The sequence below is a fragment of the Sylvia atricapilla genome, chromosome 3 (genome assembly GCF_009819655.1).
Source record: "Sylvia atricapilla isolate bSylAtr1 chromosome 3, bSylAtr1.pri, whole genome shotgun sequence".
NCBI classification, from domain to species: Eukaryota; Metazoa; Chordata; class Aves; order Passeriformes; family Sylviidae; genus Sylvia; species Sylvia atricapilla.
In genome coordinates, this window is record NC_089142.1 from 46,008,665 (window position 1) to 46,021,229 (window position 12,565).

General features: G+C 36.3%; 1 protein-coding gene across 1 annotated transcript in view; it reads right to left on the reverse strand.

Annotated features, from left to right (window-relative positions):
- REV3L (REV3 like, DNA directed polymerase zeta catalytic subunit) overlaps nt 1-12,565 on the reverse strand; it is a 112,345-nt gene that overhangs the window by 66,935 nt on the left and 32,845 nt on the right. The window contains exons 2-4 of the mRNA XM_066315252.1: nt 4,608-4,797; nt 3,161-3,235; nt 1,590-1,750 (exon numbers count right to left, since the gene is read on the reverse strand). Coding sequence (XP_066171349.1) covers nt 1,590-1,750; nt 3,161-3,235; nt 4,608-4,797 — 426 coding nt within the window. The remainder of the gene's footprint in view (nt 1-1,589; nt 1,751-3,160; nt 3,236-4,607; nt 4,798-12,565) is intronic.

Here is a 12,565-nt window from a genome sequence, read left to right on the forward strand (position 1 = left end):
CTGTGCCTTCTACACCACTCCTACAGTCTGAGCTCAGAGAGGGTTGCTGTACAAGGACAGGCTCTTGACAGCAGTGCCTCTGTAAGGCTGCACCAGGGACAAACCATTTGTTGCTTGGCTGCTGTGCCAGGAGCAATAGACAGTGATCCTGTGCCTGGGGACTCCAATAGACTGAGGCAGCCTACTGATGCATGTGGGATGCGGAGCCATGCAAAGCAGAATGAATCTTCCTAGGAGCACTGTAGCCAGCATCTGATCAAGCCAGACAAGGCAGTGTCATTTTTTTCTTTTTATTTTATTGGATTCTTCCCTATAAGAATAAAGTCCACTGGTCTCAGCCCATGCTCCTCTTGCACCCCCTTGTTGCCATTCAAGACTTAGGTCTCATCCTTAAATGTAACTGATGAAGGAGAGTATGAACAGGCTTATGTTGTTCATCTATTATGTGAAAGAGAGGAAAAAAAGAGCTATGGAAAAAGAATGGAAGTAACTATTTGATCCAATCACATTGCATGTTTTCAGAAGGCTAATTTGAATATTTGAAAGACTAAAGGTCTGACTATACTTCCTCAGGACTGAAAATCCTGAAGATGGTCTGTCTATGGCAGAGCTTTTGCCTTCCTACAGTTCTGACACTAGCAAGAAGTGTGGCATATGGTTGCGTATGAAAAGAGTATTTTCCGTTAAACAAGAATTAGTTATACAACTCCATGGGCTAATCTACTGCCATCTGAATATACATGCATAAAAATAGGGAGGAAATTCAGCATGATTATTGCTCAGTGCTTTTACAGAAAGATATTTCACCATTCCTTTCAACTTTTGCTCTAGCTGTGGGAATAATTATGATTTAAGCAAACAATACTTATTTTATGAAATGTTACATATCAAAGGCTGCTTTTCTACTGTTATACCTCCTCTATAATGAAGAATTTAGAAGAATTGAGGATGTTCCCACCAAACTTAATTTTTATGTCAGTGTGTACATCCTAAATGCCAAATTAATTTTTTAAAATGTCTCCTTTGCTCACAAACTAATAATTCATTTTTTACCTTAGAGCTAATGACTTTAGCACAAGCACAAGCATTTTAATTAAGAACACTGACTGTCATCAGAGCAAAATCATTAGTCATAATATTGTAAAGACACTACTGCAAAAACAAAAACAAAAAAATTTGAAGCGACGTAAGAATCAAAACCACAAAAAAATAAAGCAACAGTATTATTATGCTATCTTTTATGTCAATTCTTTAAGTAAATATCAACAATTTTCCATCTTCTACAAAAGAGATGTGGTCATCTTGTGAAATAGTCACAGTTGCATTGCTGACAGAACATGTGTTTCTTGATATACAGCATCTCATTTCAGGAAGCAGGATCCTCCTCAATCCCCACACAGAGGCATAAAAAGGAAAAAAAATTACATATGGACTTTTTATTTTGACACAGAAAGCAAACTTCAGGGAAACTACACAATACTCATTCAGCCAAAATAAAGCAAAAGCCTGACAGGTAGTGACATCTTGGTCAAAATGGTAGTTTTTAGCCTTCAAAACAATTATTTGGTCTTAAGAAATAAACACCTTACTTTTTCTCCTTGCCCTTCTGAATTTGACAGCAGCCAGGTTTATTAAATTCATTCCATATAAATTGTAGTCTATAAAGAGTTGGAGGAGGTAGGGAATATGGGCTTCATGAGGCTGATAAGATTTGTTCATTATGGCTCCACCTTGCAGAAGCTCACAAACTCTAAAAGACAAAGAAATAAATTAAAAATTGTTTCAGTACAAAAATATTGATATTTGACTTTATCAAAATACAGAATACTTAGACATTTTAAATTTTGCTTTAGTTGTATTTTTAACTTAAGAACTGTGTTTTCACAATAACAGATGAACAAAAATGATCTCTGGTAATAATGATACAATATTTGGGTGTTAGTTGCAAAAGAGACTTGAATTCTTCAGGTTAAAAAACACAGAACTCTTGAAAAAAGTTCTGCAATATTCTATTCCTGCAAATGATCCAAAAGCCACTATAGGCCATGGAAATCTTTCAACAGAACAGCTGTGGCAGCTACACACCAGTAAGAAGTTTGAAAGTCTCTTTGGTTCTTGTTGACATATATATGTGATACATGTCCTTCATGGTTTTCAAGCTATATACTGTATACTCAGAAGCAATATTTTAAAACTCTGCAGAAGGACAAACCCTCTCTGTTAAACAGCTACACATTAAAAAATAACCCTAAGTATTTGGATAACGATAAACTGGTACAATAAGTTTACCTCAAATAAATAGTATACAATTATACAACAAAGGAAAGTGCTAAGCACTTCTAAATGCAACAAACTGGGATTAAAAATAAAGTTTCATACAGAAAAAAAGAATTATTTAAGTGAAGCGTCAGTCCTTATTTGGATAGGAGCAATTCAAATGTGAGAAGATCCAAATTTTGAAACAATTGTCCTGTCATACATTAATACAGAAATTATAAATCATGCAAAATTTCACTTGCCTACCTAGAAGAAATATCAGACAATCCTGTCTTATGATCATGTATTGGGCCTTTAAAAAAAAGTTACAGTATGTAATAGTACACACTCAATAGATTTCAGTTTATGCTTGGCAAATAATTCCTCTTTATTTATTCCTGAATTTACTGCATCTACTTTGACAGTAACATTGAAATCAACAGCCCTTTCATTTAACAGAACATTACTCTATTGAGAAATAGAGAATCTGTCTAATAACAAAAGCTATTCAGTTTTCCAAGTAAATATTAGATGTAGTAGTTTTTACTGGAATTAAAACCTACCAAAATTTACTTCTTAATAGATGGAATGAAGCCATATGAAAGACAGCTACATTGTTTTCCTTAAGAATTACAGGAAAAGTAAGCTGATGGAAATTTGTTTAAGTGTTCACAAATTACAGTAAACACAGAACAACTAAATGCAGGTATGTTTTGGTATTGATTTCCTAACCTTCTACTGCTTTAAAAGAGTATTGGCAAATTTTAAAGTGTTTTGAAAACCATGAGACAATAATTTTGGAGCTTTTATTTTGTTAAGCTACTGGTGAATCTTGTTTCAAACCTGACTTTTTAATTCTAGATATAAGGAAATCAGACAGAACTTCGTACTTCCACATCCTTACCTTTTTACCATTGCAGGATTGTAAAGATAAATCTTCATAAACTGTCTCTCCTTTTCATGGTAACCATAAAAAGGCCTGGAGAGAAAGAAATAAAAGCAAGAAGCTAGCCAGTTATGCTGTGGCATTTATTCAATGACATTTTAATATAATATTTAAATAAGCTTGTCTATCTACCCAGGTAAAGATGAAGATGTGTTTCATTTAGGTCTTCCCCATTAGCCACTTAGGCAAACAAACAAAATACCTGAAACACTCGTATGCTGCTTTAAGGCAATGAGCAGCTGACTCCGAGTAATGATTGTTCTGATATTCTAAGGCAAGAGAGGTGAAAAAGAAGCAGGTTCTCCTAATTTAGACCTGTTCTTTTCTCACTTACTCAAGTAAAGATTGTCATCAACAGTTTACCCTGCCCAGCTTTCACTACCGAGATGAACAGCTATACTATAGTGTACATAGTTCTCACAAAAAAACAACATCAAGAAATTTGGTAGGTGACTTTTTGTTACTGTAAAAACAACAGAAAGTTCTGATTGAAAAAAAAAGCAAGTTACTGCAGCCACTTTACTCACAATATCTAGAAGCCATCAAAACTGGCTGGCAACAGAAATATTATCTTCCTACAGCTAACAATTAAAAAGAATGTATTTCAGAAAATCATGAAAAAAGCAAATAAAACATAGTATTGCACAGCACTGAAAATCAGCATTTACATTGTTTTGAAGATGAAAAACTGAATGCATGTACCTTGATTACCTGTGCTCTTCCAGGATATTTTCCTATTATTCACTATGATTTGATTTATTTTTTAGCCCTTGGTTATGCAAGTTAAATAAAAATTAACTAATAGAATCCTTAAAATGCTAACATGGAATATGGAAAGCTACACCAAATGAAACACAATGGTCATCTTGACAGATTAATAAGTGTATGTTTAAGAGCCTTCACTTCCTGGCCTGTGCTGCTGTAAGAATCAGACAGATAAACATAATTTGAGAGTCTCTGTGAGGGCCATTGCACATGAACCAAAAAACCAAAAAAAAAACCAACCAAGAATCAAGGTCCTGCAAGACATGCTTGGCCTCAGGGAACCTAGAATAACCCAGAGAGGTAGAAAATGTTTCATGGAAAGTACTGCTCTAACAACAGAGACAGAAAAAGCTAAGAATAACAGATTTTCCAAAATTATAGATATTAGGATAAATTTAGGAAAAAAAGGTTGAGTCAAGAAGGCTTTTTGGGAAAACCTGTTAACTATGTTAAAGTCAAAGCAAGTGAGAAGAGTTATTTGGAAGTTGTACAGCCCTGTATGAAGACATTCCCCTGTATGGTTGGGGAATGAAAAAGGATCAGCAGTGCAATCATCCAAATACAAAGTGCTTCTGTGTAGTACAACTGCAAAAAAACTACTCAAAACAAACAACCAAAACTCCTGACAGGCCATACTTACATTCCAGACACTAATGACACTTTGAAAACATGTTGAACAGTAGAAGATGGATTGCCTAGAGCCACATTGAGCGCCCTGTCAATGCTGAACGCCACTTGACGAAGGTAGCACTCTGGATGCTGTCCAATACCATCGTATGGTACATAGAGGTAAGGGAAGATACCATGTAAGTGGAGACAAGTCTTCTGACCTAAAAATAAAAGGTAAACATTTATTTTCTAATGACTACTTTTTCTTCTTCTAAGTAGTTGTTACACCTGATTTTTTTCATATTACTTTCAAGTTCTGCAGACAGGATAAATGATGATGCAAATGCAGGTGTGTTTCAAACAAAAGGTACTAATGTAGAGCAGTTCCCACACTTGATTCATTGACAAAACCAACACAGAACAGCTGCGATTACGTGACATACACGTGACTACACCCATGTAACAACAGAATTCACTACTTGTAGGGGCATCCGAGGATGTCAGGGACAAGGAACTCTGCTACCCTGAGATACTCTCGAACATGTGGTTTTATTGCAAAGGTCATGGGTAAAAGGGCCTTGCCTTCAGCCACCAGCCTCGGCGGAAGGGAAGTCCCAAAGAGAGAGGGAGAAAGAATAGGAGGGTAAGAGCTAAGAGAGAAGAGAGCGAAAGAGCAAGGTGGTGGGGCAAGAGAGCGGGGATAAGAGCGAGAGAGAGCAAGAGTAGGGGGAAGAGAGCGAGGTCCTTGTTACAATACATTATATCTCCTTTTGTGATGAATATTCCAACCACCAGTAAGGTGGTCCACTTATTCCAGTGACCAACCAATACAAAACACAAAATCTTATAGAATCTACATACAGCCTATAAGAAGTACTACATTACCATACTGTGTTATATTTTAAACTCTAAAAACTACTCTTTAGACTTTTCTGTTTTGCTACATTGACCTTTGGATCCCTTAGTCAGCAGAAAGGTATTGTTCAATCAAAAGGGATTCTCCTTCAGCTACCTAGACCGTTGTTTTCAGGTTATATAGTAACTAAGACTCAGTATCCTACAACTCAAAGTAAGCTTTCATTTCTATTTCGATTATAGGTTTCATATTTTCAGAATCTTTTGCTAAGCAATCACATTTATAAGGTTTCCCTGATTCATCTTCCCCAACAGCTACTAATTATTTTCTTTCTAGTAATAACACAACATCTCTCAAATAATCTTAGAATCATTTTAGTTATTCTCTAAGAATAACTGCATACTGAGTTAAGTGTTGGATGCTTAACAGTTTCTCAGCCTTTGTGAAAATTTTTCAGTATCAACCACAACCCCATAGAAATTAAAAAGAATATGTAGAGCTCCTATGAGTCCGTTCAGTATTCTAGTTATTCAGGTGTAAGTTGGGATGTGGAAAAAAACCCAAGCTTTTAAAATCTGTGATCCCTCAGAGATTTCTCCTGTATATGCAAATCTCTAGGCTTCTAACAACACGCTTCTCAGTATTAAGTTCCGTGAGTCCGCAGTAAAAGCAGAGTGAAAGGACACACCATGAAAACCTTTGTGCCAGACCACAATCTGAGCTTCTTATTCACACAAGGCAGTACAGTAATACGGACCCAGACCTCCCAAACCCACCACTTTTTTGGGAGGGACTAGTCTCAACTACAGTGCACATTATCTGTTCTTTTCTCACCACAATGCAACAAAGCATGTATTTGCTGGTATCCATTTGCTACCTTTTCAGCCCCCAAAATCATTCGTAACTTCTCACTGGCCAACAGAAAACTTTCAGAGAAAAATACAGTAAGCATGTGTTGCTGATTAACAACCACCACCACAATGACAGGCAGCACATATCCCTTTGCATTTTGTTTGGATGAACTCCCTGCACGAGGACAGCAACACTGGCTGGGCTTTCATCACCCAGGAGATGAATGTTACAAAAAGAGAGCACAACTTCACTGATCCACAAGACCAATGAAAAGACTTCCAAAAGTCCACTCTTTCAAACTGAGATTATTTCTCAGCTGGTGGAGCCTGCCTCAAGTATTTACACTCAATCATATCCCAGTGGTCACCCAGTGAAGACAGCTTAAGTCCATTATGCTGCAGCAATAACAAGACCTTCAGGCTGAGGACTGCCTGCAAATCTTTTACACCTGTGAAAAGCATGCCCAAAAATCCCACCGTCAGCATAGCTTTTTTTGCCAGATGTATTGTTTTTCAAATTATGTTTAGAAGTAAAGTAATTGCTCAAAAAAATGGTATGAGAGTCCATTTTCCAAGGTGAATTTTATTCTTCTTTCAAGTCAACTCCATCACCTCTCCTCATCAATACTGAAATACAAACATATGAATTCATAATGTTGAAGTCATCATGCATGAATTCTGCCCATGTCTTTAAAATAGTTCAGGAGAATAAAATTCTTATTTATGTACCATGTTTTTTAAACAATAATTAATACATTCAGAGAAGGGGAAACTAAAGAAACTAAGAACTACAGAACTTACAGAAACTAAGAACTTTTCAAAGGACAGTAACACCTTTATACGGCAGGAAACTTCTTCATCTCTAAAGTGGAAAAAAAGTCATGTATTAGTAGCATGTGAACTGAGACGACTGATTTGTGCAGTGGTACCAAACCATTTATTTTCTATACCTAGTCACCAACAAATCTGATTGTATACTGATGGCTGTACTTAGGATTGATTCTGAAATAAAATCCATCCCCATCCAAATATAATTATCAGAAAATTGATAGTTGTTTAAAGTTCTACAGTTTCTCTATTCAAGTTTGGTTGGCTGGTTGGTTTTGGGAGGATTTGAGTTTGGGGTTTTTTTTATTATTTTTGTTGCTATGTTGGAAAGGGTGGGTTGTTGTTGTTGGTTTTTTGTAAATGTATCCCAGGGATCATGTTCAGGGGGAAATTCAAAGTAGTTAATGAAGTAATTTGTCTGAATGCTCATTGCAGCTTAAGAAAACAAGAAAACAAACCAACTCACCCCAAGCTAAATTTGATATTGGAATACAGACTGAATTTCTGTATATACAAATATACATATCTATCCCTCCATGAATTTTATAAATTCCAGTATCTGCTTCCTAGAGCTCATCAGTCAGAATCAGTTCTGCACTTACACCTTTTATTTGCACTACAAGCTATGGACTCCGTTCAAAAGCATATTTTTTTTCATATTTTAAAATACCTTAGCTTTAATGGTTGTCTGAGTATTCTGAGATATAAATAGTTAATTTATGACCCCTTAGAACACAAAATTGCAAAGCACCAGAATAAACAGAACAGTGACACAGTCTAAACTTACTGTACTTAAATTCAGGTTCCTTTCAAGTTAAGCGGCTATTAAACAGTTTTGCTGAATTGAAAATGCAATTTTATTATTGAATAAAAAAGACGACACATACAAAGAAAGTTTCCTTCTCTTCTCTTCCCCCGTACTCTCCTTTATGCGCAAAAAAACCCATGGCTTTCGATTGAGCAGAGTCAAATTACCACTTAACTGCAGGGAAATCTTATAGAACACACACCCTGAGCTGCTTTTCATTTCTGATTCTGCCAAGAAAGCAAACAAGTTACTGCTGAGCTAAGACTCCTACTAGGCTAAGAGCTGTCAAGTTACATGGGTTTACACAGCTTCTTTCTTACTTTGATCCGTGATAGTATTGATTTATTTATCGTGATATTTAGTTATACTGCTATCTTTACTTAAAATTGACATTATTACAAGTCTCTCCCTGCTAACTGTTAAGAACAGTCATGTATTTCGATCATTTAGGTAAAATCATCAAAATGCAGCAAATATCATGGGTTTGAGTTTGAAGCTCAGACTCCAGTAACAGCAACCACAGTTTGCACTAACACATTAAAAATTCTAGTGGATTCTTTTCAATAGAGCCACAAGGAGAAAAAATATCTGCCCACTGAGGATTTCACACTACACAGACCTGACAATTTACATGAACTAAAAACTTAGCTTAGGAAAAGGTTAATGAGTTTTATGGTTTATATACGTTAATCCTATGCTCCTGTTTCTTTTTGGAGATACAGAGAAATGAATTTGTATCACTAGAACAGCTCTGACTGCTACAGCACCCATTTATAGTGACCAGATGATGTTATTTTTTATATCTGTTCATCAGTTTCTTCACATCTGTAGAATCAGTGGAAAGTGATAGATTCAATAATGACTTAGAACATGTTCCACAGATGTGATACAGTTCAAATAACCTGTCATAAAAGATACTCAAAGCCGTGTAGCTCCAATCCTGCAATTCTTAATTTAGGAACAGACTACAGAACCCTCGCAAATGCAACTCAATGCTGGAAACATTTTGAATAGACATTTTCTTGAGTATTTAGAAAACAAAAATTAAATCTAAATCTAGATAAATATGACTTCAGAGAACAGTTCAATGCTGGTCTACATGCAGAGATATTTTACGGTGATATTTCTGCTACAGAACAAGCTGATCCCATTATAATAAGGTAAGCAAAGCTATAGGGAACAATGGTGTGGGAGTAAAATAGAGACTACAGCAGCACTTAGAAGCATGGCAAAACCCTGAGATTTTAGGAAATTTGGGCTGGGAATTAATAAAGAGATGCAGAAGACAGAAGACAAATGGTTTTTCATATACTTGCAATCTATTAGAAGTATTTTAAGTACAGTTTTGGGAAGTGGAAGGACTAACTAAGCATGGACAAGTATTAGAAGAAAAATGCACACAAACACATCAAGTGTCACTACAGGATGCAGAAAAAAATCAGACAATCATAAGGGATTTCTTTCCTTTAACAGCAACAGTAAAGCAAAACAATTAGAAATCAAAAGACATGACAGTACCATCTTAAAAAGAAAATTGGTATTTTCAACTGTTGCATTCAAAAACACTTGAAAAGTGAACTGTGAATAGTGATGCCTACAGAGAATTAGAAAACTAACAATTCTGCTGTAAAAACAATTCTAAAAACGAAAATTTGTGCAATAATATTAGAATTCAATTTCACAGTAATTTATTCATGTAATAAAAGCTCTTGTGTCTTAGGCAATCTCACCCTTTCTTGCAGGAGGAGGCTTCAGAGAGCAACATGAAGTTGTTACAGCAGTACTTCATCTACCCTGCTTGGTAGGTGCAATGTGGGCATCTTGTGCACAGCTTAGATGCTGCTTTCAGTCTAAAGTAAGCTATGTTGCTCACCTGGGTGGGCTTGTCAAGCCTGTATCACTGAATACCACCAGAACTGAGCTACTGAAAAGGTACAGGTCTCAATTACTTTCTAGTGCTAACACAGCCTGTGAAACTATAGCCACCATTCTTTCCCTCTGACACGAAGCAAATGAGTAACATGCATGGACTGGTAAGTAAGGTAATGCCTTGATGAAGACAAATCTCTTTATTAACAAAACTTGGGAAAATCTTTCCCCCTTAAGACTCTTGCTAAGTCATTCAGAAATGTGAGTTCACACTTTTAATCTCAAGGAGTTCTTCAGCAATATATTACAATAATGTAACTTCTTCAATGATTAAATGAAACTTTCAGTATTCTCCCAGAGTCATGAAACAAGTCAGATTTTTCTTAAGGACTGAGAAGAAAGGGAGAACTACACACCCTGCAGTCCTAGACACTAGAGAATACTGGATGTCAGAGGAACAAGAATAATGAAACTAGGCCTCACAGAAGCAAGGTATCCTCAAAACATATTCAAGAACAGAGTGCAAAGACCTTATTTTACATATAATATTAGGTATTTGTGCAAACATTTTCAGTTTTTCCCTAGAGTCTAAGAAAATACTTATTTCAGTAGCACCTGTAAACGGGACCAAAAAAATCTTTTCCTAACATTTGTTGGAATCCAGATGGAGTGTTTGGTTACTTATAATTATTTAGCCAGGAACTGTTCCTTGCACAATGTAACACCTGTAACTCTTATGAAGACCAAAAATCCAAACCAAACACCACACCTGCCCACCCCTCCCCCCCAAAAAAAACTCCTGAACAAAACAAAACCGAAAAAACGCCACTAGGAAAACAAGCCCTTTGACTGACTGTGGGTAGATTGTTCCTCAGTCTTTATGCAACAATCCTTAGAGAAGGAGAAGAGCTGAGTTTTCAGTCTGCAATTTACAATTAAAACCTCTGTATAACTAGATACACAATTGTGTGATACCCTGAGCTATGGTGGGAAACAGAGATCAAAGAAAAGCAGATCTCTGGGCAGTATGGAGATTTGAGCAAGAAGTCCACAACTTCCTTGAATTTGGTATCTTCCAAAGGACAAATTCCTCTCAGGTAAAGGTAACATCAAATAAAATTACATTTGAAACACGGATTTTTACTGACATCTCCAACTGATATCAATACAATTAATTTGCTCACTGACTGCTTTTACACCATGCTTAAGTTATCTTAATAATTTGAAATATTAGGCCTAAGAGACCGTGTGGTTCACTAAGTCTTCTCCAGTCTAGCAAGCAATGCAATAATCACACAAAACTGAAGACCATTAGATACTCTGAACCATGAAGTATCCAGAGAAGAAATAACCTTTGAGACCTCTCGGGCTAGAACTTACACTGCGAATTACTGCTGATGGCAAGCATCAATTTTAAGTTCCAAAAGCAAGGCTACTATCTTTGTCTTACTGAGAATTTTTAACATATATTTATTTTTTAGTCTAGTATATAAGAGAGGCACTGATTTTTTTTAATACATAAACAGTGAGCAAATCCCAAGAAAAAGCATAAAAGTTGAAACAGTTTATTTAATACATCGACTCAACAAAGATATTTTGATTATCTCTGTAAAACTACCTCCTCCTGACTGGAATTGATTAGGATGGATCTTTTCTGAATTCCTGCTGAGACATTAGAAAACAATCTCAGAAGTACTACTGATAAGCCTAGCCATTTATAGGATGCAAAGGTACCTCACCAGAAAGGAACATCTATTCCCTACTGTTATCAGCAAGCAAAAATAACTGAAATATAACTCAAGAAATTTATTTTTATGCAGTCCAACTAAAACCAGGAAGCCCAGAGATGCAGAAGATATTAAAAGTATTTCCAGGAATAATGGAGACCAAAGAAGGTAAGCATCTCAAAAAAGCAAAGACAAGCCATGTATAAACCATTCTTCAAGCTGATGACTGTGAGTTACGAAAACAGCCATAGTTATTTTCTTCTTAGGACACACAAGGTGAGGTCTGATACTTGCTTATTAAGGACCCATCTATAAAATGAACCCCATATAAAATATTCTTGCTTCATCTATTGACAGATTATTCGTGTAAGCAGCTGGATAATGTCAGTAACTGTTTCTAGAATGAGTGTCAAAAATCACTATGAAGCCAGCTAAAATGAGCTAAAACACACAAAGGAGGCAAACGCAGCTGACCCCAGATACATATTCTAGCTATCATATTGGGCTCTTGGCACTCACAGGCTGGCAGCACAGTCCAAGCTGCTATTCCAGTAAGAAACATAACCACATGAAAGCAACACGGGCAGACTATGACAGACCACACTGACCAAAGCATAGCTGAACAGAAAAGAGTGTATTTACTAGTCCCAGGTAAACTGATGAGGTATACACTTCACCACATCCTGTAAAAGATGAAAGAACAAGACAGTAGTAAAAAGGGTGAGCAGAGCAGTCACACAGCTTTTGGTTTCCACTTCCCTCCAAAATCATTTATTAAAGACTGACACTGCCACACAAGTTCTATCTTACTCGTCTTTCTTGGTTCAAGTAACACAAGTCACAGGTAAATGGAGAATGGTGCACAGATATTCAAAGAAAAAGTTTTTGTGGTAACTGATCTTTAAGTTCCACTTCTACAGGAGGCTCATCTGCCTGTTTTAATACTGTGATGTGTATGCATTACTCCAGCCACAACCCATCTTTGTCCTGTGTCACACAAAATCAACTGAAACATTTTTGTTCAACGGGTATTTTCCTGTAAGCTACAGA